Below are 27,297 nucleotides of genomic sequence, written 5' to 3'. Positions count from 1 at the left end.
GGCTATGTGTAACGAATATGTATTTCATCACAAGGTTACAGTTCTAGGCCAAAAAAAAAAAAAAAAAAAAAACCTCACGAGGGGAAAGAACCGAGTCTCAAGTTTTGATGTGTCACGTAGTAGTACAAAGAAATGTCATAAGATGGCAGAGCTAGACTGTTTTGGAATGAGGAATGCACTCAGTGTGACAGTCATGTGCATCCACTTATAGATAAGACTAGCAAGCATGCGACACTCACGTGCTCCCGGCTTGAGTGGTTAAGTATATATGAAACATAATCCACATGGACTGATAACAAATGTGTCAAAAACTGAAGACAAAATACAGTATATCATGAGTTTCTAGGTTCATAACCATTCAAATATTTCATGGGTGATACTAAGTTACATTTATAACATTATTTCAACGTACTTTATGTTTTCTTTGTTTTTGTATGACACTGATGAAAGGCTCAAGCAAAACATTTCAGATAGTATAACTTGGTCTGGAGTGTAAATATTGTAATTGAATGATTTTGCAAATCTATTAGAACAATTAAAAACAAACAAATCTCACCAAAAACAAAATTTTCAATTATTTTTTTTCAGTAAATTTATTAACTATATTCATAGAGAAACACTTAAGGAGTGCACAGTTTTATAGGTTAAATTCAATTGTATTATTTTCCAAATTCTTAATTTCCTAATAGTTTTAATTTCATGGGTTGAATATTTGAATACCTGTATGTGCTGTTCAAATTTGACAAGTTCATTTCGTGGGGGCAGGGTTTGAACACCCCTAATCCCCGGGTAAGGCCTTGCCGTGGCTTGGTACTAAGTTGGTTATTTTTTAATGGAGCTCCACCCATTTCTGTTGCCTACATAGTTGATTGTAGGTAGACACATTCAGTGATACAATTATTTAATAATAATAATAATAATAATAATAATAATAATAATAATAATAATAATGTTATTTGTTTTACGTCCCACTAGCTACTTTTTATGGTTTTTGGAGATGCCAAGGTGCCAGAATTTAGTCCCGCAGGAGTTCTTTTATGAGCCAGCAAAATCTACTGACACGAGGCTGACATATTTGAGCACCTTAAAATACCTCCGGACTGAGTCAAGATCAAACCTGCCAAGTTGGGGTCAGAAGGTCAGCGCTTCAACCCTCGACTGTCTGAGTCACTCAGCCTGGCACCCATAGTCAAACATGTAGTACTGGCGAAGAGGAGCATTGAAGTGTGCACATTTTCAAATGTGGTGCCACCATTTTCAAAGCTGAAGACATCGTGAGGGTGATGCATCACAAACGTTGTATATTTAATTTCCCATTGACATTAATATGAGGTATGAGTCACACATAGCCCATTTCCCTGTCTTCCGATAACACTGCATTTGAAAACGTGCATACTTCAATACTCCTTTTCACCAGTGCTACTCATCTGACTGGGGAAATTACTGTATCTCGGAATGTGGCTAACTACGATGAACTATGCTTGTGACAGAAATGGTATTGCTCAACTTAAAAAAGCAACTTTTTATCGCTACCTCGGTGCTTATTAAATCATGAGATACATACTTTTATGCACTCCTTATTGTTATTCACCAAAGTAAAACCCGCTTATCACTGTCTTCATCTAGTCACAAAATAACGATGTGAAAAGCTCTGGGGTACCACCATGTATATTTACACGAAACATTGCCGCAGTCGAAAAGATAGTTTTCCTTTCATAAAACTGAAAGCCCAATCACATGTTATACGATGCCCTTAAAAAAATTATTGATCACTCAATAAAGGTCTCTGTCTTGAGCCAATACTGAATACTCTCAGATTTGTGCAACCCACAACAACCAATAACTTGCAAGTTATCATCAACTAGGAAGATGTTTTAAACGCTCTTCTGTTACAAGTGTTTGAATTTTCAATTGGAGCCTCAAAGCATCAGCAAATTTCATACGCTTTAGTTGGGTAGCTAGGCTTCTACCAAACAAATCAAATTCATTTTCATCACTACCATATACAGCATTAAACATATTTTCCAGTCTAGTCATATCTGTGCTGAGCGAAGAAGAGCTTGGTAATTCGTAATGCTTCCTTCTGCTTTCTTTCCGCTTCCTCTTTAAAGTCCTGATACATGAGTCAGATTCTTCTGTGCTGGACGATTTTGCTGGAGGCTCAGGTTTGACAGGTTCACAATGTTCGATAAGATTCACGCTGGCAAACGGTTGTGGGATTGAAGATTCGTCGATATCATCATCGGATTCGTGCACATGATTTTGGGTAACTGTATCTTTCTTGCTTGCCTGAAATGAAATAAAATAAAATAACAATTATTTTCTGAGTGAGTTACAAAATAAGTGCCGTCAGTGTGTACAGGTGGGTTTGGAAAGTAGAGAAATGCTTCCTGCCTAAAGTTTAAAACAGTTTAGTGGAAGGGTTGAGGATGAATGATCTTCAAGACACTTTTATAGCTCCAGGAAGAGTAACAAATGCCTGCCTTATCTGCAAAAGTATGCTAACCATGGCCAATATTTCAAATACAATTCATATGCAACAGAGCAGCATCCAAGCAGTGTTAACGCCGCTCACCAAATCTTGGAACTAAGGGTTTCTGTTCCCTACTGCTTACTCGTTATGTGACAACCATTTGGAGAGCAGAGTGGAAAACGTCTTCTTGCCAGATATGCTATAAAAAGTAATTATAACAGAAAACATTTACTCAACAAGACGAAAGCAAAATGTAATGGATTAAATGTTCCACGGGTGTAAAGTTATGACAACTACCACCATCAGAAACAAAAACTGAAATAGCAAATGGCTACATAAATGAACCTTATCAATATTATATTATGAATCATATAACTGATGATTTGCATCACGATGTTGGTGTATGAGAAATGTACACGGGTTGGTGCATAAGCCATGGCAACTATTTTTTTCTCCCTCAGATTTTCATGGTGCTACTGTACAATGGTTATATGTCCTGGAAAGCATGACACTCATAGTAAATAGACACAGCACAAGATGGCAATGCATTGGAAAGGTACCACACACAGGGTGACGGGACTGCAGTAATGTGCAAAGATCTGTGCACAATGGACATGATAAGGCAAGAACAGTATGCATACATCAAACTGACCATTCGTCAAGGTTGCAATGCAAAAAGAATGTCATAGAGAGCTTGTGGAAGCTATGGGAAAGAATGCCCTTCCATACTGAACGGCGTGAGATTGGCAGCAGCATTTCAGCATGGACATGAAACTGTCCAGAAGACCTGTTAATGTCCAGACTGATGCATCGTGCAGTAATTGCCCAGTGTACGGACACTACTTGAGTTACAAGCTGAAATAATGTCATCCAGAAAACCTGTTAGTAATAATAATGTTATTTGCTATACATCCCACTAACTACTTTTTTCTTTAAGGTTTTCAGAGATGCCGATGTGCCAGAATATTGTCCCACAGGAGTTCTTTTATATGACAGTAAATCTACCAACACGAGGCTGACGTATCTGAGCATCTTCAAATACCACCAGACTGAGCCAAATTGGGGTCAGAAGGCGAGCACCTCACCCGTCTCAGCCACTCAGCCCGCCAGAGACCTGTTAGTGTCCGGACCGATATGTCCTGTGCAGTAATTACCCAGCATAAGAACAATACTTGAGTTACAAGCTGAAGTAATGTGATCCTTCTCCATGACAATGTTAGACCGCATGCAGCAGAAGCTATATGGAGGCAACTTCGGCGCTGGGAGTGCGAATCTGTGCAATTCTGACCTCATCCCCAAAATGAAAGAACCATTGCATGAGAGACGGTTTGGGACAGGAGAGGACATGGCCAACGCTGTGAAATATGAGACTGTATTCACACATGATGAGGCAACTGGTATCTGACATCTCCCGCATCATTGGCAATGTGCTGTGGACAATCTAGGGGACTACCTTGCAGGTTTACTGTGAAGGTTACTATACTCTCTGACAATAAACATTATGTAGCACAAGGATTCAGTTTCCTCGCTTTATATCCTACACCTGGTAAGCATACTTGGCATTACCTATACATTCCACGACACTTTATGCTCCACACTTCCATCATCTGTATAATTCTATTTGTTTGGTACACCCTGCATTCGTGCAGGCAAAAAAGAAATAGTTGCCATGACTTTTGCCCCAACCCTCATATATAATATTATAATGTACCAAATATAAGGTGTGCATGATCACTACACTGCAGCTTGCATTTGGGAGATAGTGGGTTCGAAACCCACTGTCGGCAGTCCTGAAGATGGCTTTCTGTGGTTTCCCATTTTCCCATCAGGCAAATGTACCTTAATTAAGGCCACAGCTGCTTTCCACTCCTAGCACTTTCCTATCCCATTGTCCCCATAAGATCTATCTGTGTCGGTGTGATGTACAATCAATTTTTAAAAAATCTGCAGCCCAATTATTGTTGAGAATGACAAATAGTAATAGCTTAAACCCCCCAAATTTGACAATTTTTATCATAGTCTGTTGTGCTGGTCTTACCACCACATTTTTGTGAACTGTATTAAATGGAATATGTCTTGTAAGATCAAGATTTGGCCTCATTAGGACAGATAAAATATCTGCAAAAGCAAACTGGTAAGACAGCAGCAATAAATACCTTCAATGAACAAAAAATCAATGAGAAAAATCAATTTGAATCATATGAGATTATATGGAAATAACAAGTTCAGATCTGATTCACATGTGACATATTTACAAACAGCTACAGTTGGCATTATCTGTGATAACTGCAACAAATCTTTCATTATCTATCCCAGAAATGGCATCAATGGTTTGAAGGCAGTGTAATGGACAGTTTCCCTTCATGCACTAGGTCTTCTATCTTTATAATTTATTGGTTCAGGAGTTTCTACGATAAAGTTTGCAACAATATCAACTAATACATCACACCAACCTTCATCTTGGCCTTTTCCTAACTAAAGTCAGCACAATGTATGGATTATACTCAGTTTGACGGCCCTATGCAGAGGGATGTATTCACTATTGCAGGTTTCTGTGGTGGTTGGTAGTGTGAAATGTTGTGTGTACATGGAGAGACGTGTACTAACGCAGCGAAATCTGATATTATTTTTACATATTGTTAAAGGTTTTGTTAAGCTGAAACAGGGGGTTCTAATTTTTTGATAGTCCTTTTTTTTAAGGGGTCTGGGAGTTCAAAGTTAGCAGTGCACACCCTAAATTGTACAGTAGGCCCTACATGCCAGTACAAGTCAGAGCTCACAGCCAACTGCTACAGTCGAACCTCCCTTCTGCACACCGTCGGTTCCAAGGAAAAATGTCCGTTACGAGAGGTGTCCGCTAAAACAAGTTTGTAAAAATAATCGAACATTTTAACGGCAAAGAACATCCACCTTAAACAATCTAACCAACCATTGCTAGCTACAAAATTCTCAACTTTCAGATTATTTGCGATTTCTCGAGCTTTTCCTTGTAACATTGGTCCACTCACACACAGTTTCTTCACTCGAGCACACTTGAACCATTCATATACCACAACATTCACGTCTGAGAAAACTGACTCCCGCTTTCTTTTCACTCCTCGATTCCTATTTTCCTCCCACTCCTTTAAAATTTCAGTTCTATTCTTCACAATAGTCTTTATTTGAGTTTTCCCGCAGTTTAATTTTTCTGCAAGCTTTCTTACTGAAAGTCCCTTGTCACATTCTATAATCACATTTCTTCTTGCCTCAAGACCTAAACACGATCGTCCCTTGTTACTCATGTTTAACAGACAACTGAAATGCTACGGTATTTCTGTCTCACTAATTAGCGCCTATACTGTCTTTTCCTTCTCAAGTTGACTACCTGAGCTCGACCTTATCAGCGAAAATCCGAGTTATGAATAGAAGGGACGAAAATCCCCAGGTAACTTGTGAGTCAACAGTCTCTGGCAGCATTTCAGGGCAATTAGAATTCTTGGAACAGGCCTATACACCACTAGGTAGAACTGCATTCCGATGTACACTTTCTCCCCTCGCACTCGAAATAGTACAAACATTCAAGAGATTTCCTTATGACTGAAGAATGGTTTAAAAAGAAAGAATGACATGTAGTCTGGCGTAATAAATTGTCCTGCAACGTGTAAAGTGTCCGCTTAAGTCAAGTGGACGGGACAAGTGGCGCTGTCCGCTGTCCGTAGTTCAAGGTGTCCCCTTAAATGAGGCCAATTTAACACTTGTCTTATGTAAAATAAAATCAGTTCCGAGGAAAATTGTCCGTATAGGGAGGTGTCCGCTGAATAAGGGTGTCCGTTAGGGCAGGTTCGACTGTATCTTCCTTCGCCTTCCCTCTCTGCACTTTCCGTTCTCATCTGTCCCCCACCACATACAGCTGCCTACATTTGTGTATGTGGGATGGTGAGTTCAGATTGTCTGATGTAATTTGGAATATTTTATTTACAGAGAATGAATAAACAATAAATAATGGTTTTAACAAAACACTACTTAACATACAAATAATACAGAATCAAATATCATCATTACCATTACATACAAATTGTTCAAGAAATTTATTTATTCTAACATAGTCTGGCATTAGTTAATCGTTTGTGCCATGATAGTGAAAGCCTAGCACTAATTGTGAATAATAAAACACAAAAGAACAATGTGTACACCTTATAAACGAGAAATTGGTACAGTCATCTCCAGCACACCTTTTATCAGTCAAATCCTGAAAATTAATTGCAAGACAGTATCTTATTGTGGTATATTGTCAGTAATCAAATAATTAACCAATTTCCAAACATGTTTCAGCATAGGTATAAGACAGTTGGCTTGACTAGTTATAATGCAAGGTCGGTCTGTTTCGGGGTTTTAATTTTGACTGGCCACGTAAATTCCTTACTCGGCAAACATTTTCTTTTTTTTTGTTATTTGCTTTGCATCGCGCCGACACAGATAGGTCTTATGGCGACGATGAGGCAGGAAGGGGCTAGGAGTGGGAAGGAAGCGACCGTGGCCTTAATTAAGGTACATCCCCAGCATTTGCCTAGTGTGAAAATGGGAAACCACAGAAAACCATTTTCAGGGCTGCCGACAGTGGGGCTCAAACCCACGATCTCCCGAATACTGGATACTGGCCGCACTTAAGCGACTGCAGCTATCAAGCTCGGTAAAACACATTTTCTATTTGACGGACTAAACATTTTAGTTGTTAGAAGAGCCCAAAATCACACAACTGGCAAATATATAGTACATAGTTCCTTTCTTTTTTACAAGTTGCTTTACGTTGCACCTGCACAGATAGGTCTTATGGCAACGATGGGATGGGAAAGGGCTAGGAGTGGGAAGGAAGCAGCCGTCGCCTTAATTAAGGTACAGCCCCAGCATTTTCCTGGTGTGAAAATGGGAATCCATGGGAAACCATCCTGAGAGCTGCCGACAGTGGGGTTCGAACCCACTATCTCCCGAATGCTGGATACTGGCCGCACTTAAGTGACTGCAGCTATTGAGCTCGGTAATAGTTCCTTTCAATATGTCTTCAGTTTGCATATACTGCATTTGTTCATCAGAGATTCAAGTTGTGCATTTTTGTTCTAGCCACTGAATGAATACAAGAGAAGAAAGTTCCTTCCATCCTCCTTTAATTGCGGATGGAAAATGTTTTAGAACCCATCACATTATGTGCGCTTCCGATGTCTTACCAGAAGATGAAAAACAATGATGACATGTTTGAAGGCATCCATGTATGTGTTGATATTTTCTTCTAACCTAGGTTCAAACTTTCATTAATTTACTGGAAAACGATTCAGAACAAAGGTCCCATTTCTCCGGCTTTATAAATCTGATATTACACTGTGTAGGAGTGCATAAAACTATTTTGGCAATCAAGCGTACCAAGAACATCTTTCACACCACAAAAGTCATAACTTTTCTGTGTTGCCATTTCATATTTGAATCAGGACTGGTTTGAATTCCAGATGTTTACATCTGGGATCTCTTTCTCTTCTTGCAATTCATTAATGAATTTAACACAATTTTTAGCCACTTTTTATCATATTTCTTCATATATTTTTTAAAAGGGTTACTGACTAGTTTGGTTACTTTACGGAACCAAATTTTCAAATGTTGTCTAAGATTTGTCAAGTAGGAGTCACTCTTGAGAGTGTTTGGGACAAAACAAATCTCTACGGTGCAAGTGGCTGAAGCTATCAGCTTGCATTCGGAAGATAGTGGTTCGAACCCCACTGTCGGCTGCCCTGAAGATGATTTTCTGTGGTTCCCCATTTTCACACCAGCCAAATGCAGGGGCTGTACCTTAATTAAGGCCATGGCCACTTCTTTTCCACTCCTAACCCTTTCCTATTTCTTTGTCACTGTAAGACCTATCTGTGGTGGCACGACGTAAAGCAAGTTGTTAAAAAAAAAACTCTATCCTCACCAATCCAACACTCCAATTTTCTGATATGAATAACTGAACTTTTTCTAATTTTTCCATTGTGTTCAATGTGGTTGATGACTCCATAAATTTCTCTTCAAGTTTTTTAAACTTCTGTACAGCATACGTAGGTTCTCGTTCCTTTATTTTTGATACAGGTCCAACAATGTTTCAGAATCATGATTTTCCACCGATTTAAAAGGTTGTCCTCAGCCATCACATGATAAGTTATCTTCATTAAACTCATCTACATGTTTATATTTTATCAGTGATGGTGTTCCCTCCCCAACATCATCTTCATCTTCTGAGTCAACAAACACGACTTATTCCTTCCGAAAAAGCTTGCACTTTTCCTCCAAAATTACATCAAACATTGTTTCTATTTGTGTGTTCATGATGTGTTCCTTATCAGGAAACTCTGTAGCTTGCTGAATATTAACACTGTAGACAAAAAGCGACGAATCCAGTGCACTCGCCTGCATGTGGAGTAGACATCCGTCGTGAAGATCTTTACTGTAGAGAATAGGATTCACCATCCTGTAAACAACAGTGTGGTGTGGGACAATGGAGAGCGGAACGTGTGGAGAGGGAAGGCGAGGCAAGACAGCTTCTGGCTGTGAGTGCTGATGTGTACTGGCATGTATTGTGCTATTCAGAGTGCACACCGCAAACTTGGAGTCCGAAAGGGACTAGAAAAAAATTAGATCACCACTACCTATTTCACCTTAAAAATACCTTTATGAATATGTAGAAACAAAATCAAAGTTTGCCATCTGACTTGATAACATTCCCTCATAAGATGAACATGAATATCCAGTCTCAATGCCACAGAAATTAACTAGATGCAGCTAAAACCCTGGACCCAGCCAGGATCAAACCCAGGTTCCTATAAACCAAAGGTTTGGGACACAAGAGAACATTGCCAATGCTACAAAATATGAGGTTGCAAAATTCACACATGGTGAGGCGACTGTTATCCAACGTCTCCCGCTGACCATTTAACCAAGGAACCGGACTAATACGTTACTCAAACCATCTGAAATCAATATAAGAGGACTTGAAACATTCCATGTTCTTCACTGCAAAGGTCTGTACATGCAGAAAGTCTGTCAGAAAAGATCCACCAAGCAGGTACTAGGCCGAATCTTGGTGAAGGCATCTCAATGATCTTTATTTTTTTTTTTTACTTCAACATAAATAGTGCAGTGTCTGATGCATAAATAAACCTTAACAACATCTTCATCCATTTTGTTATCAGCTGTTAAACTGTGAGTAACAAAACTCAATACTCCAACTTTTGGGGATGATAGAAGAGACAAACATGCATATGATTTATTACTCTAAACAACCATAAGTCAGGCATTGACAATCGATGATGTTTAGAGGGACAGGTGGACCTGTACTGAAAGGAACACTCAAGGAAGTGAAAATTCAGTAACCAACTGATTGGTTGCGGTGCAACCATTGCATGGTGTGCTTGTTCTTCTGACCTCACCCTACTTGATTTTGTTGTGTGGAAGCACTTGTAAGAGACTCTAACTGAATCAGAGGAGGAGCTGGTCACCTGGAATCTCTGAACATGTATGACAGGCAATGAAGTGTCAGTGTACAGTTTGTATTGCAAGCATGAGGCCACACTTTTGAAGTTTTGTAAAAGTTGATAAAACTGAAAATAATTTCATTTTCAATCATGTCAGGAAGAACCTCAATTATCAATTTCTGGCCTACAGTTATTTAATAAAACATATGTTTTGGCCTCTTACATAGACCCTGGAAGTTTGAGTATTGAATTTTATTACACCCAGAATATATATATATATATATATATATATCTGTATTTCCAGAAGATCAGACCTAATTGCAATGAACTATTCAGTTCAACAAACAAGTGAGTTGTAAAGTATCTTAGGATAAGTTGTATCAAAATTAACCAGCTGATTCCTAAATTGCTCTTGATTTATCTAGTCTTGAAGCATATCTAATTGGTGCAGCTTTTTTAAAGTCAAGATAATTTTCGTTTATGAAAACTGAGATATTAGCCCTCTGATAACAGTAACGTTCATACAGCATTACCATATAATGAGATCACTTCAACACTGTAATCTTGATTGAGGTACAAATATCAACTACAAATGAGGAGGAGATCAAAACACATTTTTATATCTAAATATTACAGTAGCTATGATGATGACCACACAGCACTTAAGGATTCACCACGAATTAAAAACAATGATGCTATTCATGCGAATGGGACAGCAAGAGAATATCTTGGGTTAGGCCTATACTATGCCCATGATCCTGAAGTAATTCTTGGGAATGAAGAAGATAACAGTAGGGAATCCATAAGAGCATATGACGAGGCTGTATGACAACTGCAGCTAATACCTCAATAAAAGAAGTTATGCCCCCTTTGAATAAAATTTCAGAAACCGATCTAAGAATGAAATCACCAAATTGTGGGAAGTGTTGGAGGCGATTCAATAATTGATTTGGCTTATGGATTCTGTTTGGTATATTAGTCAAAAAGGAAACTGCAACACCAGAAAAGAATTAGTTCTGTTGATTTTGGAGGTGGAGAACAGTGTTGTGTAGGTGCGTAAATGATACCGGCTTCAGACTAATTGTATATTTATATATGGTAATCCCCCTGTTATGTGGAAGATAGTGCAGCATAGTTGACTTACAGTCAGTGAAGTGGACTGATCCCTTGTCAAACATGTTTCGATAACAGAGATGAGCTTGATACTGCTTGCATCAGACAACTTGAACCACGCACAAGGTTTTGCTGAAATATGGTTTGATTCATAATGGTACGGGTAGTTAATGGGCCATCTGTTTCACTATTAACTTTTGTAATAAATAATCATTTCAGACTTATTTAGAATAGCTCTTGATGAGGTATAGTGTAGCAGTTCATCTTGTATAATTACACATAAATGCCAACTTTACTTGTCAAAAACGGAACCGCTAGATAAATCTCTTCAAATAAAATGAGTCTTCTTGACTTTAGCATACAGCTAATAACACTGTAATATCCAGCGAGTAGATAGAACTGTGTCATACTATGAAAATACATTAAACATGTTCTCGATGCAGGATTACGAAACATCATCACTGTTTTATCTAAGCAGTGTGGCTCTGTTAAAAGCAGTGGAACAACAGACGCCATCCATGCACTTCATCTATTGGCGGAAAGATATGATGAGAAAAAGAAGAAAGTTCATTTGGCCTTAACTGACTACTGTAGAAAAGGCGTTCGACAGGGTATCGCATGATCTCATTTGGCTGGCAACAAGACTACACAATGTACCTGAAGCCTATGTCAACTGGGTGAAACTTCTGTACAGGAAGTCCACAATTTAAGTACAGTGTGAAGCAGGAACGTTCACTACCTTCCAAATCAATGTTGGTGTCCATCAAAGATCAGCCTTGTCCCCATTGCTCTTCATACTCTGCCTGAACACCATCACAAATGACATCCAGACAAGACATCCGTGGATGTTATTATATGCTGACGAAGTCATGCTAGCTAATGAGACATGTAAGGGACTTGACCAGCAAGTACAAGAGTCGAAGATGCATCTCAAAGAATTTGGGATAAAATTAAAGCTGAATAAGACTGACAAGGGAAGGGCGCATAGAGGGGAATCGCCGATTACATAAATTTTGCACATACGTTAAATGACCAAAATACTTCTTTTGGAAATTAACTCGTGTGACCTATAGAAAGCATTAAAGCTTGTATGTTTGAAGTAGCACGCTCGGTTACCGCTTGGTGCTTTCAGCAATTCTACCACAAGCATTACTTTTTCAGAGGCTATAAGGAGTAACTTGCTTTCGTGTGTAACGTCCCTTGTTATACTGATTAACCTTCCTTTTCACTAAAACAATCTTATTTTATTGCGTTTATTGATCTACAATCGACAACAAACCAAACCCATGGCGCAACAGCCCCGAAGGGCCATGGCGTACCAAGCGACCGCTGCTCAGCCCGAAGGCCTGCAGATTACAAGGTGTCGCGTGGTCAGCACAACGGATCCTCTCGGCCATTATTCTTGGTTTCTAGACCGACCCACAATCAATGCAGGAATGAAATTATTCCTCTTAAAACCACCTCATCATTTTTGCAAAATGCTACGCAATTACTAACAGAATAGAAAAGATCAGTGGCACGGTCCCTCGACGAGTGAACCCAGCGTAGCCAAGTGCACCAATTCAAACATGTAAAATTTAACGCTTTCTGCAAGTCACATAAGTTAATTTCTGAAGGAAATGTTTTGGCCATTATGTTATTCTTGGCACATTTAATAATGTGTGTGCAAAATTTACGTAAGATCCGTGATTCCATGGTACGTGCCCTTCCCTTGTGAGTAGCTGGAATCTGGTAACCAAAGTGCATCAGCTGAATAAAGTGACCCAATTCACATACCTAGGGTCACGCATCACCTCGGACTGTGGTACGTATTCCTATGTCAAGACAAGTGTCAGTGCCGCATGGATGAAATGGTGCCAGGATACTGGAGTCCTGTGCGATAAGAAAATTCTATTGCATCTAAAATCTAAAGTCTACTGCCCAGTGAACAGACTGATGGCCCTTTCTTTGGCCTACATCATCGAAGCATGAACAAGCATGAAGATGCTGTATGCAATTTAGCCACAGTGACGTGGTGGTTACATCACACGTTGTGAATATTGAGCGGAGTTCTCCCCGTCACTCTCAATCACTGCGGTAATATCTGAGTTGGAAATGGTGGCAGAAAGTAATGAAAGAAAGGACAGAAATCTATGTTATTTTCAATTTATATCCTAAGAAATAAGTTGTTTTTGTTCATTTCAGTTTATATGTTTTGACCGGATACAAAGAGAGTTAGGCCTACAACCTCAAATATTTTTGTACTGTATGTAACGAATCACAATTTTCATTATTATATTTTGAGAGGTGCTTTAGAAACATTGATAATATAATATGGAATTAAAGTGGATAAGCTGTGACTTGTGGTTTCTTTATTTTTTTTGCTAGGGGCTTTACGTAGCACCGACACAGATAGGTCTTATGGCGACGATGGGATAGGAAAGGCCTAGGAGTTGGAAGGAAGCGGCCGTGGCCTTTCCTGGTGTGAAAATGGGAAACCACGGAAAACCATCTTCAGGGCTGCCGATAGTGGGATTCGAACCTACTATCTCCCGGATGCAAGCTCACTGCTGCGCGCCTCTATGCTGTGGTTTCTTGGGTTTAAATTATATGACGACTCACCAACAATCCAATCATGTTCACCAGGAATAACATCAGTTAGGTTATTTATTTGAAGACATACTGTACATCTATTTGGTAGATACATTTACACTGTTGTTGTACTTTAATCTTGGATAGTAAATATCTATGGCCTCACTCGTGATGAAAATCCTTGCCGTTATCATCGTATACCTAACAAGTTTTTAATACTATTTTGAGAAATTCAGTGAACTTAGAAAGTCACATAACACTACAACACTGTGCAAAACCAAGCAGAAAACTTGTTGAATTATGTAAATATATTAAGTTTCGCTTAATGAATAACATAAATTTTACCTTTTTAAAAATGGAAACACTGTCATTCCCATTCAAAGAATTGTAAATCGCAGCTTCACTTAAACCCCATATCTTTGCAAACTGTAACACAAAATTATAATGTGTCAGTTTTTTAATATACAACTATAAGAAAATAAAATTGACTGTTCATATCGAGTACAGTATAAATCAAACCGTAATATCTTGAAAAGGTCAGTTTTCTTGCGATTATAGCGTCTATTTTTAAAATACTGTACCCCAATCAACATTTCATTGAGAGAGATTTGTAGTCACAATAGAACGTCACTGCTCCACTTTCCTGCAAAATGTATACAATCTCTCACTTCACTGTGACCTATGCTTGCTATGTAAGCTGCCTGCATGTATGTCACATTAATCCGGCTGCAGTGGGCTATCCTCAATGGGCGCCCAGCTCAGCACCTCTGGTGTATACTGTTAACAAACCAAACAGTGTGAGTATGCAGGAATTACAGTGTTTTAACAGTTTCAGTTTTAATGCAGATGTGAGTACATTTTAGTTTGTTCGGTTCAATGTCAGTAAATCTGTTGACAGATCAACTTCATTCTCATCTGCACCCCCACACTGAGACAGTTCTCATCCTAGTTCTCCCAACTGCCAAATCTACCCAAATCATTCGCTCATTTACATGCCTAACAGAGACTTTGTTCCGTGCAGTAGTATTCCTGATGAACAGCCCTATGCACACTCTACCCTTCCCTTGTTTACACTCATCAAGGACACTTTATAATCTCCTATCTCTTCCTCATTATCTCACCTTACAAGAATATCATTTACTCCTAGCACATCCAGATACATCCTCTTTGCTGACTCAGCCAGTTCTACTTTTTTTTCTTCCATAAGTCCCATTAATATTGATAGCTCCGCATCAAATTCCATTTCATTCACCAAGTTAAAGAAGATGTAAATAACCTATTTCATCTCTGAACAGGAGAGTGGTTAATTCAGATTTGGCCAGTTACGGGAGGAAACATGGTTGACAGTTACTGTAGTCACGTCCTAGTTTGTGAACCATGGTCAACAGCTGAGTGGCTTAGTAAGTGGTTCTGAGTGTCAGGAAACCAGTTGCTACGGAATGGGAGTGCGCATCTCGGACATATTCTGAGTCATGGCCCTCCTTGTGCTTAGGTGGCTAGGACTATACACTATACCAGTGGTCCCTAACCCATTAGAGGAGAGATCCTCACTTGGACTATGTGTAAGTACGGTAGCATCCTGCTTCATGAATTTACCCAGCTCAGAGAATTTTAAGCAAGCCTCAGGCCTATGGGAGTAACGGAGTCCCACTCCCATTTGACAGGCGAAGGACTCCTTGGAAAGAACTTGGTGAATGAAATGGAATTTGATGCGGAGCTATCTATATTAATAGGACTTATGGAAGAAAAAAAAGTAGAACTGGCTGAGTCAGCAAAGAGGATGTATCTGGATGTGCTAGGAGTAAATGATATTCTTGTAAGGTGAGATAATGAGGAAGAGATAGGAGATTATAAAGTGTCCTTGATGAGTGTAAACAAGGGAAGGGTAGAGTGTGCGTAGGGCTGTTCATCAGGAATACTACTGCACGGAACAAAGTCTCTGTTAGGCATGTAAATGAGCGAATGATTTGGGTAGATTTGGCAGTTGGGAGAACTAGGATGAGAACTGTCTCAGTGTGGGGGTGCAGATGAGAATGAAGTTGACAAGTTTCATGAAGCATTGAGTGACATCTTAGTCAGCGTCAACAGCCAGGATAGAATAGTGCTAATGGGTGATTTCAATGCAAGAGTTGGAAATAGAACTGAAGGACACAAAAGTGTGGTTTCTAAATGTGGGGAAGATATGGAAGCTAATAGGAATGGGAAGCGGTAGCTGGACTTCTGTGCTAGTATGGGTTTAGCAGATATGAATACATTTTTTAAGCATAAGGCTATTCACCACTACACATGGGAGAGTAGGGGTACCAGATCCATAATATCTATATCTTAACAGACTTCGAATTCAGGAAATCTGTTAGGAATATATGGGTTTTCCAGGGAATTTTCGATGATACAGATCACTATCTGATCTGTAGTGAACTAAGTATCTCTAGGTCTAGGATAGAGAAAGTGACATCTGTCTGCAAATGAATAAGGGTAGAAAATCTCCAGGATCAGGAAATTAGACAGAACTACATGGATATGATTAGTGAGAAATTTCAAACAGTGGACAGTAAGCAGGTTCAGGATAGAGAATGGGTGGCATACAGGGATGCTGTAGTAGAAACATCAAGGGAATGCCTGGGAATAACTGTGTGTAAAGATGGAAAAAAGCAAACATCCTGGTGGAATGAGGAAGTGAGAGCAGCTTGTAAACATAATGTATGTTCAGTCTTCAGCCCTAAGGCTGGTTGGATCCTCAACAGTTCTATCATCAGCTGTCATAGATGGCCTAGACATCACTGAAGAGGCGTACTAGGGAAATGAGGGGTGAGATAGTTTCCCGTTGCTTTCCTCACCGAGCTAGAAGTTCCTATTACATATCAGTCTGCCAAGCCCACTGAAATGCATGCACCAACCGACCCTATGAGCAACGTTTTCACACCATTCATAGCAGGGACTGGCTGCACAAGGAATGGCAATACTAGCATCGCTCATAACTCAGTTACTCTCATATTGTCAAAGCCAAGGATAAGACGGAGACAGATCAATGAAAGTAACAAAATTGCTCTAGCCCATACCAGAAGACATAGTGCACTGTAAACACTAGGTCCTTCCAGCAAAGGCATTGTAAACGTAAAAAGAAGGCTTATCAGAAATGGCTCCAAATAAGGGCTGATGCGGACAGGGAACTGGACGTAGATGAAAGAAACAGAGCGTAACAAATAGTTGTTGAATCCAAAAAGGAGTCGTGGGAAGATTTTGTTAATGACCTGGAGAGGCTAGATCAAGCAGCAGGGAAACCTTTCCGGACAGTAATAAAGAATCTTAGGAAGGGAGGAAAAAAGGAAATGAACAGTGTTTTGGGTAATTCAGGTGAACTCATAATAGATCCCAGGGAATCACTAGACAGGTGGAGGGAATACTGTATTTTGAAAATCTTCTCAATGTACTGTAAAAGGAAATTTTCCTGGTGGTGTCGCGAACAACCGAGCTCATGGGGAGGAGGAAAATGATGTTGGTGAAATTACGCTTGAGGATGGTAAATAAACTCCATTGTCATAAAGCACCAGGAAAAGATTAAATTTGACCTGAAATGGTGAAGTATAGTGGGAAGGCAGGGAAGAAATTGCTTCATAGAGTAATAAGATTAGCATGGAGTGTTGGTAAGGTACCTTCAGATTAGACAAAAGCAGTAACTGCAGGGAACAGGAAGGAGTGCAACAACTATCAAGGTATCTCATTGATTAGTACACCAGGCAAAGTATTCACTGGCATCTTGGAAGGGAGTGTGCAATCAGTGGTCGAGAGGAAGTTAGATGCAAACCAGTGTGGTTTCAGGCTACAGAGGGGCCGTCAGGATCAGATTTTCAGTATGTGCCTCGTTATTGAAAAATGCTACGAGAGGAATAGACAGTTATGTTTATGTTTCGTAGATCTAGAGAAAGCATATGACAGTGTACCGTGGGAAAAGATGTTCACCATACTGGGGGACTAGGGGATTAAGTGTAGATTATTAAAATCAATCAAAGGCATTTATGTTGACAATTGGGCTGCAGTGAGCTCGCAGAATGATGGTAGAATGAGTTCTTTGTTCAACGTTCTTACGGGAGGTTGGACAAGGCTGAAATGTTTCACCTTTGTTGTTCGTAGTTTACATGGATCATCTACTGAAAGGTACAAAGGGGCAGAGAGGGATTTAGTTAGATGGAAATGTAGTAAGCAGCCTCGCCTATGCTGACGACTTGGTCTTAATGGCGGATTGTGCCGAAAGCCTGCTAATATCTTGGAACTTGAAAATAGGTGCAATGAGCATGGTATGAAAATTAGCCTTTCGAAAACTAAATTGATGTCAGTAGGTAAAAAATCCAAGAGAACTGAATATCAGATTGGTGATACAAAGCTGGAACAGGTAGATAATAGGGATGTACTGAAACACTACTGATAGATGTCTCACGAGTAGTACCTGGTATACGTTCGTCAATCGTCATTTGTTTGTACGTGTTTTTAATGGAAGTTACCTAGTTAAATGATGAAGTTAAAGATTTAATATATTGTTACAACAACAAAATTGTGATGCCTGACTATTGCTGTGTCCCAATGTCCCAAAATCAAGGTTGACCGTATTCACATCATCAATTTCGTAAGCAGAATCCTTTCCGTAAAAAGTGGTTGAATGAGATTCGTAGGCAGGACCTACGAAATAAAAATGTGACTCCTAATACCAAGGTCTGCTCGAAACATTTCACAGTTGAAGATTATGTCATTACTGAAACAGGTAAGCTAATTAGTACTAATTAAGAAATAATTTTTTAATAAGGTAGTGACATTCTGAAAAGGTTTCTTAACAAAATGCTATTTGTTCAGGGCGTCGACCTATAGAGATCTTTTGCCCCTACTTGCACCATATGATATGAACCTGCGTGTAATTGGAATTGCGGAAGTTTAGAGGGTTGAATGTGAGGAAAGGAACGTTAAGATCGACACAAACATCCAGTCACCAGGCCGAGGATATTAATCCTTTACATTCTGAAAAGTTAATATGACCTATTTCAATAATTTTAGGTGAAAGATGAAGACTTAAGGAGAACGCTGTACCTTTGATATTTTCATGGTGTGGCACCGGTACCTTGGAAATAACTCAGAGAGCAAGAAGATATAGAAGTAGGAAAACAGCCATAACACCTTGTGCGGTACGCTACCCTGAAATCACACAGTGACTTATAATTTGACACTGGAGCACCATCAATTTCAGACTTCCTGAACACGAAATAATTTTAAATTCCAAATCTGAAATCTTTATATTTTTCTTATGGTCCAAAACAAGATCCTGAAACTCGTGCGCTCCATGGAAAAGAAGTTCAGTCGTACTGGGTGTAGCCCCAGGCACTGCTGTCACACCAATGTCATTCCTTATGTACACCTCTAACCTGCAAGGAAAAGAAAAATACCGTATTAGGAATGTTTTCAAAATGCTATTTGTACTTAAAGAATTCAATCTTAACAAAAATGCTTAAAGAAGGAGTTTCTGCATTTATTCCTTACTTTTCAATCCACTCTTGCTTTTTTTCAGATATTTTTCTGCCCCTTTTCTTCAATTATGCTTCCAAATCCGCAATCGTCATTGCGCTTATACCATTTCTCGTCTTGTTAATAATATTTGCAGAATATGATAACTCCATTTTCACGCATGTAATGCAAAAGTTTTGTTTCAGTTATCACAAATGTAGGAATACTCCATATAAGTCTCATGTAAAACTATCGAGCAGCGGAAAGTGCATACCGGGTATTATCATTACACTGCCTAGTGGACAAATTTTGCGTGATACATTCCTATTTCAAGTTCTAAGGTTGTGTGTTCTCCCAGGGTAGTAATATAGTAAGTGAAATTGAATCAAGGTGCAGTAAAGCTAATGCAGTGAGCTCGCAGTTGTGATCAGCAGTATTCTGTAAGAAGGAAGTCAGCTCCCAGACAAAACTATCTTTACATCGGTCTGTTTTCGGACCAACTTTGCTTTATGGGAGTGAAAGCTGGCTGGACTCAGGATATCTTATTCATAAGTTAGAAGTAACAGACATGAAAGTAGCGAGAATGATTGCCCATACAAACAAGTGGGAACAATGGCAGGAGGGCACTCAAAATGAGGAGATAAAGGCTAAGATGAACTTGATGGATGAAGTTCTACACATAAAACAGCTTTGGTGGTGGGGTCATGTGAGGTGAATGGAGGAGGATAGGTTACCTAGGAGAATAATGGTCTCTGTTATGGAGGGTAAGAGAAGTAAAGGGAGACAAGACGATGATGGTTGGACTCAGTTTCTAACAATTTAAAGATAAGAGGTATAGAACGAAATGAAGCCTCAGCACTAGTTGCAAGTAGAGGATTGTGGCGATGTTTAGTAAATTCACAGAGGCTTTCAGACTGAACGCTGAAAGGCGCAATGGTCTATAATGATGATGTATTTATGTATGTATGGGAGGAAACATTTTGGAAATAAATTTTTTCATATCCCAACAATATTACAAAACAAAAGCATAAAATCTGAAACAAAATGTAAACATTCCTCAGCTCTAGAAACTTTAAGTCACATAATTGTCTGTGATATTAAATATAAGCTTCTAAGAAGAAATAACTTGGCATTATAAATGTACAGTTGCTCAAGAGAAGAATGTTCACATGGTATTGAATGTTCCTCCATTTTAACATTTTATTGGACTTAATTTTAATTATTACCAATATAGGCCTATAATTCTCCTCCCATACAGATATAAACCCAGTGAACATAAACAAGAAACATATATCTGTAGGTTAAATTGTTCCTGAGAAAAATGTACTTCCAAAGAATTTATACAGTACCATCAGCTTATTCTTTTTTTTTGAGCAACTGTATACTTTTTCCATTGCTTGTTACCTGGATGATATGATTTTTCCCCTGCGGTGATGAAGTAAGGTAGAGTTCTACAACATCCTGGTTAGCAAATTTTCCATCCTTCTCGAAACTGGACACTTCCTGATTCCGTAACTGCAAATGGAAAGTACTCCTTGTAAACTTTATTGGAAGTTTCAAAGGAATATAATCATATTTGATAAATCTGGGAATAATTTCATTACGGAACATGTTTAGTCTCTAGCTTCCACCAACATGGTCAATGCATGCAAGAATTTCTAAATAAAAATTCACTGTCCTATTGTTTGGATTCCATGAAGCTCTAAGCTCTCATCTTATCATGAGGTGAAGCTTGACTCGAAAGAACCATTCAGAGTGGTGAACTAAACAAGGTAATTAACATAAGTTTTGTTTCTCACTAACTTTAAAAATCTGATCCTCAAAAGCACCGTCAGGAAAGCTAACAAGGGGAGGTCACGATGTCCGCATCACTGATTTTGTTCAAACTTTGTAGATTGGTAGTACTACATCCCAAAAACATACTGGCAAAGTAGTAGCACGCAACTCTAAAAAGTTTTCGAAAAAAGTGATTTTGAAAATGTTGAAAAAAGTTACGAGAGATTTAGTATGCCAGGTACCATCAAGCTAGAGACTGTGGCGAGGTGGTTGAGTGGTTAAGGTTCTCCATTTCAGTTGTGAAGATGGTGAGTTCGAGTCACGCTGCTACCAGCTTTTTACCCCACCCCCTTTCCCCCCTTTTTTCATCTATTACAAATTTATTTTCTTCTATTACCGTCAAAATAGATTTAAAAATTTTCTTTCTCAATTATTCGGCCTCTTCTGTAATCGTACAGAGTCGCCGGGATCCAGTAAGCAATGTATACAAAGAAGGTGCTTGACGTAAGGTATGGCCCTTTTCAACTGTTTATTTGTTGTTTACTCTCCAGGGAACTCCTTTGCACTTTGCGTAGCTTCACATTCAAAAACACTTCCATTTGAACATAATTCAACATGCAAGATCTCCATGCCAATTTAACTTATGATGAGCACGTCTGGTTACATCGCATACAAACGTTACATGACACAATTCAGTCGGGCAGTGACTAACTGTTGCTCCCATTCGCAACATGAAGAGAAAGGGGATCAGGAAATGTCAGAAGAAAAAGTCAAGACGAGCGTGACTCTAACTCGCCATCTTCATAACTGAAGTGGAGAACCTTAACCACTCGAGCACCGCACTGCAGTCTCTCAGTTGATGGTACCTGGCATGCTAAACCTCTCGTAAGTTTTCTCGAAATTTTCAAAATCCCTTTTTTCGGAAATGTTTGTGAGTTGCGCACTACTACAGTATGCGCCAAAATATACAGTACTGGAAATTATGTTTGTCTTATTGTCATTACCTTACTTATCGAGATGATAGTGTAAATGTTCAAAATGTGCTCCATTGCGCTGTAGGCAGTGTTCATAACGATCACGCAGATTTTCCAACATATTCTGGAACATAGGTTGCTGCAGAGTCCCGAAGAACGAGACGATCTTTTGACGTAATGCAGGCACAGTTTTGGGTGGATCTGGACAATTGAAAATTTGCTCCTTTAACATTCCCCACACATACGCATCAGGTGGCGTCAGATTGGGGGAATGTGATAGGTAGGGGAACTCAGCCCCGCAGGAAATTACTCGTCCTGGAAAGGTTTCTTGCAGCATAGCCATAGTCTGTCAAGCGGTGTGGCAGGTCGCCCCGTCTTGTTGGAACCACTGTCTATTCATCTGCATGTTCCTGGCACGACAAAACCTTCTTAGATCCTGAATAAATGGCCTGATCACCATGTTCCTATAACGTTCCTGGTTAAGAGTAAGAGGTGCACCATCATCATTCTCTATGAAATACGGATCTAGCACAACGTTTCCTGACACTGCACACCAAATCGCCACACGCACACTACGTAGCGGTTTCTGGACTATAATATCTGGCCTCTCGAAACCAAGAAAGCGAGTTGTTTGGCAATTGATAAAACCGTCCAAGTGAATGCGACTTTCGTCGGAGAACCACACGTTGAACAAGAAATCTGGATCCTCATACACCATGAACAAAAATAGTGCACAATATTCCACCCTGACATGCCTATCGTGCTCTGTCAATCGTTGCCCAACCTGTATTTGGTACGGAAATCCACCTATGTCTTTAAACAATCGTCATAGTGACGTAAGGCTGATGTTTAATTTCAGGGCTGTTCACCGAAGACTTCGCTTTGGAGACTGCAACACCTCATTGAGGACATGTCCATGATTTTCATTTGTGGACACAGTTACTGGCCTACCAGACCTTCCCTTGCGTTGACACAATACATTACCCGTACGACAAAAATTTTTAACAATAGATAGCATAACTGTATTGCTAGGTGCTGACTTATTGAAGTGTTCACGATATTGATCCGCCACTAACTTTAAACTCGGCCCACCTTGATAACCGTTTCCGTACGAGCGAAAATAATACTCCACTATAAACACTTTTTCCTCCATCACGAGACCCATTGTCACTTCCAATCACAGAGCACAACGTTTCGTTACACAACTAACAATTCATCATGGTGATGTAACAACACGCAGACGCTCAGGCGTGCGCATGCGCACTGCGCGATAATGAGTACTGTATATTTTGGCGCATACTGTACTTTGCCAGTGTTCTTTGCGATTTAGTACTACCAACCTACAAAGTTTGAACAAAATCGGTGATGTGGACATTGTGACCGCCCCTTGTAAGTACTATGTCTAAGGAAATCATTATACTGACCATGTGAAATTGCAAGATCTGCAGTCTATTTGTCTAGGCAGCAGTTGTCTTGGCAAGCCCAAGACCAACCATGGGCTATATAGGCCATGAGTTCAGTTTAATTTTATGCCCCTGGTGGTAGTGGCAATTTACTGCTTTAAGAGAAAATACAACTGGGCCACCATCCTCTTTTAACACTACGTTATCAGAAATGTAAATTTCAGAGATCTGATCCATCCAAAAATGAAAGTATCAGCAAAAGAAATGGAAGGGACATGAAGGTCTAGGGCTTGCAAATCTAATACAGGCAATGTCAGAAGAGAACAAAATTTGGTTCTTTCTTAGTTAACAAAATTATTTGTTGCCTATTAACCTGAGTAAATATTTGAAATACTTCTCCTCTTAAATACTGTATGTGTATCTTTTTTAGAAGTGTTGCTGCACCCCTTATATTCTTTTTTTTTTTCTTATAATATTTTCCTCCTCCTGAACCTCCCCATATACCCATAACATGGTAAGTAGGCCTACCGGGAATGATGTGATTTTTCCCACTCTATAATTTCTATGTTATTTACCATTTCTAGAACATCTCTTGTTCACACAACCAAATCAATTGCACAACCCCTCCTGTGTTGTAGTATATGCTAGCTTTCCTACTTCATCACCCCCATCACCAGTCCAGTGGTATTTGAAGGTGCCCAAATACGTCAGCCTCGTGTTGGTAGATTTACCGGCACGTAAAAGAACTGCTGTGGGACTAAATTCTTGCACCTTGGCATCTCTGAAAACCATAAAAGTAGTTAGTGAGATGTAAAGCCAATAACATTAAATTATGATTGCCACTCAGCTTAAGTTTTATCCAGCCTACATCTTCCATATCATTTGATAACTCTTCAGTCTCATTACTAATCTTCACCTTTATTAAAAGTGATATACCTTCAGGGTTTCTGCTTTGTGAACCTCCCTTTCTTTTCATTACACTTCTCATCTCATAAACCTTTCCACGATAGCGTCCCTCCATCGAGTGGTCAAATTTCCAGAAAGGCAAATAAGTCACGATTTCTGACAAGCTCAGCTACTTCCTCGTTCCCCGTTCTATATTGACAAAACCAACCCTCCAGTCAGGTTATTTAATTTTTCTGTTATCTGTAACATTTCCTAGTTCACTCCTTGTATTTATAGGCTTATCAATTTGGACTGTAATTCAATGAGGAAAGCTATACATTCCCACTTCCACCTTTCCTTCCCATTTGTTCCCATTTGCATCTACAAAATCCCTCTTTCTTGGCCTAAATGTCTTTCAGATCCTGTTCTTGTTTCATTTCCTTTGCCTCATCTATTTTATTCCTGCTTTTTACTGCTGCCAGTGTTGTAGTGGTCCCAGCCTCCTTTCCAACATCCGGTGACAAGCCTATTTTGCCAGGTTGCTTCTTGTCACTTGTGGCAGTGTCCTGTCTGCGTAACTGTCAGTAAAACCGCTAGCACGTGCTCCACTTCTGCTGCTCGTGCATCAGCAACCCTTCTTCCAGCTCGTGTTGGTGTCACTGCACTGTCTCCCCGAGCCAGTGTCTCCAACTGCGCTGATGAGTAACTTTACCTCCAAATATTCCCCGTGACGATCAACCTCTTGCCCCTTATGAAAGCCGTAAGACCCTCTTTTCTGGCTTCGCCCTGGTGAAACGGAAGAATGTTTATTTCCCAAAATATCTATATCTCCATCCCCTTAAAATTTTTGCCATTAAGTAGAATCTGGTAAGATTTCATGCCAGATACCAATTGCAACTTAATAGCCCTATTTCCTTGATTTCTTCCTATTCTCCGTATGTCATCCACATCAGATTCAGTGCAGTTCACTCTCACTTCTCCCATTATCACCTCCAACACAGATGTTAATAAGGACGGTTTCTATCTCTCCTCTTCCCTTTAATGCCATATATGACGAGGCATCTTACGATGTGTAAGTGTTGTTTCTCGGGCCTGTCTTTTCACCTATCACGTGTGCTGCTCCAACACCATGTGATGTCCCTTTAACAAGTCCATCTCCTCTTGATATTATTCTAGGCAGAGGTGCCAACCTTTGAAGTGGATTATCAGTAATCGCCCTCCGCCCCCGATAAAAATTTCGAGTCAAATCCAAAGCATGCTCCTCACTTCTTGATAATGACACCCCTTTTGCCCTTCCCTCTACCAATCTATTCGAAAGTATATCATATTACACAATAACATTTGCGCACAACCTGTTAGTTCTGTGATAAAACATTCCTTGTAGCTTGTTTCTCACGCAGCAAATGCTTTTCAGTGTAGGTTTTCTTGAAGCATCCTTCCCACTGTGATGACATTTTCGTCTTCTGAACCATAAGCGACTCCCGCTTAATGTAGGCCTCACTTCTTTCTCAATCTTTCCGTCAACTGTCAGGTTCACTTGACGCAGAAAATACAACATTATTGAAGGATTTATAGTGCAAAAGAGCAGCGCCGGAGCTCCTTCATTCACAATTAATTTTACAACGCGTATGGGTAGCAAACGGAAGTCACGATCGAATAACTATCATGGCCAGCTCAGAGGCATTGAAACGAGGATGATTTAGGAGAAATGTTCAATCTTTTCGAGCCTTTTTCCTTCTTTTCTTTTTTTCCGTAGAAAATTATTTTTTCCTGATAATGTCAGCTTTTCCGTAATAATTTCTCCTTTGACCGTAATTCTGTAATCGTTAGGTGAAATCGGTAATAATTACGGGCAATCCGTAATAATTGGCACCTCTGTTCTAGGCCTTCTCTAATCCTTGCTAGTTCACCTTTCAGACTTCAGATCCTGGATATCCTTATTCTGATCTGTAATCAACTCCCTTGTCATGTTGGCTTCGCTCATTTCCTTCATCACATCCTTAATTTTTTCAATATCTTCCCAACTCAGGGGCCAGGATTAATCTCCACTCCTCCAATCACCAATATCACCACGATCACTATCGCTAACAACACCATTTCAAGGTAATTAATACCATTTTTCATTACACATACCTGGTACTGATATTCTAAGTTATTATTCCATCGGCCGATGACCATCCTGTAGAGCTCAAGCGCTATTTCCATTTTGCTTACACTCAGCACTCACATGTCCGCTTCGCTTGTAAGGTTCCAATTTGACTTCCTTGAGTAAATATTCATTTCTATTTCCTAAAACTGCTTTTGAAAATTATTCAAATTTGAGAATATTTTGGTTACTGGACCTAATCCATTACCATATTGGGTTTTTCTTCCACTTTCAATCACAGTATGAAGAGGATATTTCCAGTTTGGACATTTTTGAATATTGGACCATCATGTGCTATGCACATTCACACAGACTGGACCTCTTCATACCTGGATAACCAAACAGGAAAGATGAAAGTGAGGTGACTGAAACAAATAAATGGACACAATGCTGGACTTAGCTAGGGACTCTATGGTTGCCAACCGCTGATTCCATACAGGTATCATATTCATCTTTGCAGCTACCTTGTTCTCCTAAAATTATGTAAGAAACACTTTCTGGCAGGCAATTGCAAAATGTATATCCATATGTGGGCATTAGTATAATCCTCTCCTATCTCCTTACCAACACGTTGGCCAGAGCATTCTCTCTCGACATTATCTGGACTGAAAATATATTCAAGTACTCCTCTGTCTTAAGAGACACTCATTACAAGACCCGGTGAACTGTTTGCACCCAACAGAAAGAAAGAAAGAAAGAAAGAAAGAAAGAAAGGAGGAACCCACTTCAACATGGGGTCGAACTGAGTGGCTCAGACTGTGGAGAGCTGGTGAGTTCGATTCCAGCTCACTCCAAGAGCATTTGAAAGTTCTTAAATACACCAGCCTCGTGTCACTAAGATTTACCGGCACATAAGAGAACTCCCATGATACAAAATTAATTAAAAGTAATAAGTGGGGCATAAAACCAATAACATTTCATTATGATTAAACTGTTAGAATGAAAACTACCTGCACCCAATAGAAAAAAAAGGAACCCACTTCAATAAGGAACT

The 27,297-nt window shown here is 39.5% G+C and overlaps 2 protein-coding genes across 2 annotated transcripts in view; one reads left to right on the top strand and one right to left on the bottom strand.

Annotated features, from left to right (window-relative positions):
* The window catches only part of LOC136863672 (serpin B8), a 161,670-nt gene that overhangs the window by 40,646 nt on the left and 93,727 nt on the right, over nucleotides 1-27,297 (top strand). The gene's annotated exons all lie outside the window — the stretch shown is intronic.
* LOC136863085 (uncharacterized) overlaps nucleotides 311-27,297 on the bottom strand; it is a 30,808-nt gene continuing 3,821 nt past the window's right edge. The window contains exons 2-3 of the mRNA XM_067139419.2: nucleotides 20,524-20,634; nucleotides 311-2,289 (exon numbers count right to left, since the gene is read on the bottom strand). Coding sequence (XP_066995520.2) covers nucleotides 1,858-2,289; nucleotides 20,524-20,634 — 543 coding nt within the window. The 3' untranslated portion in view covers nucleotides 311-1,857. The remainder of the gene's footprint in view (nucleotides 2,290-20,523; nucleotides 20,635-27,297) is intronic.

Source organism: Anabrus simplex, chromosome 2 (assembly GCF_040414725.1).
Source record: "Anabrus simplex isolate iqAnaSimp1 chromosome 2, ASM4041472v1, whole genome shotgun sequence".
Lineage (NCBI taxonomy): Eukaryota > Metazoa > Arthropoda > Insecta > Orthoptera > Tettigoniidae > Anabrus > Anabrus simplex.
The sequence above is the reverse complement of the archived record's forward strand: the minus strand, read 5'-3'. Positions and strand labels throughout refer to the sequence as shown.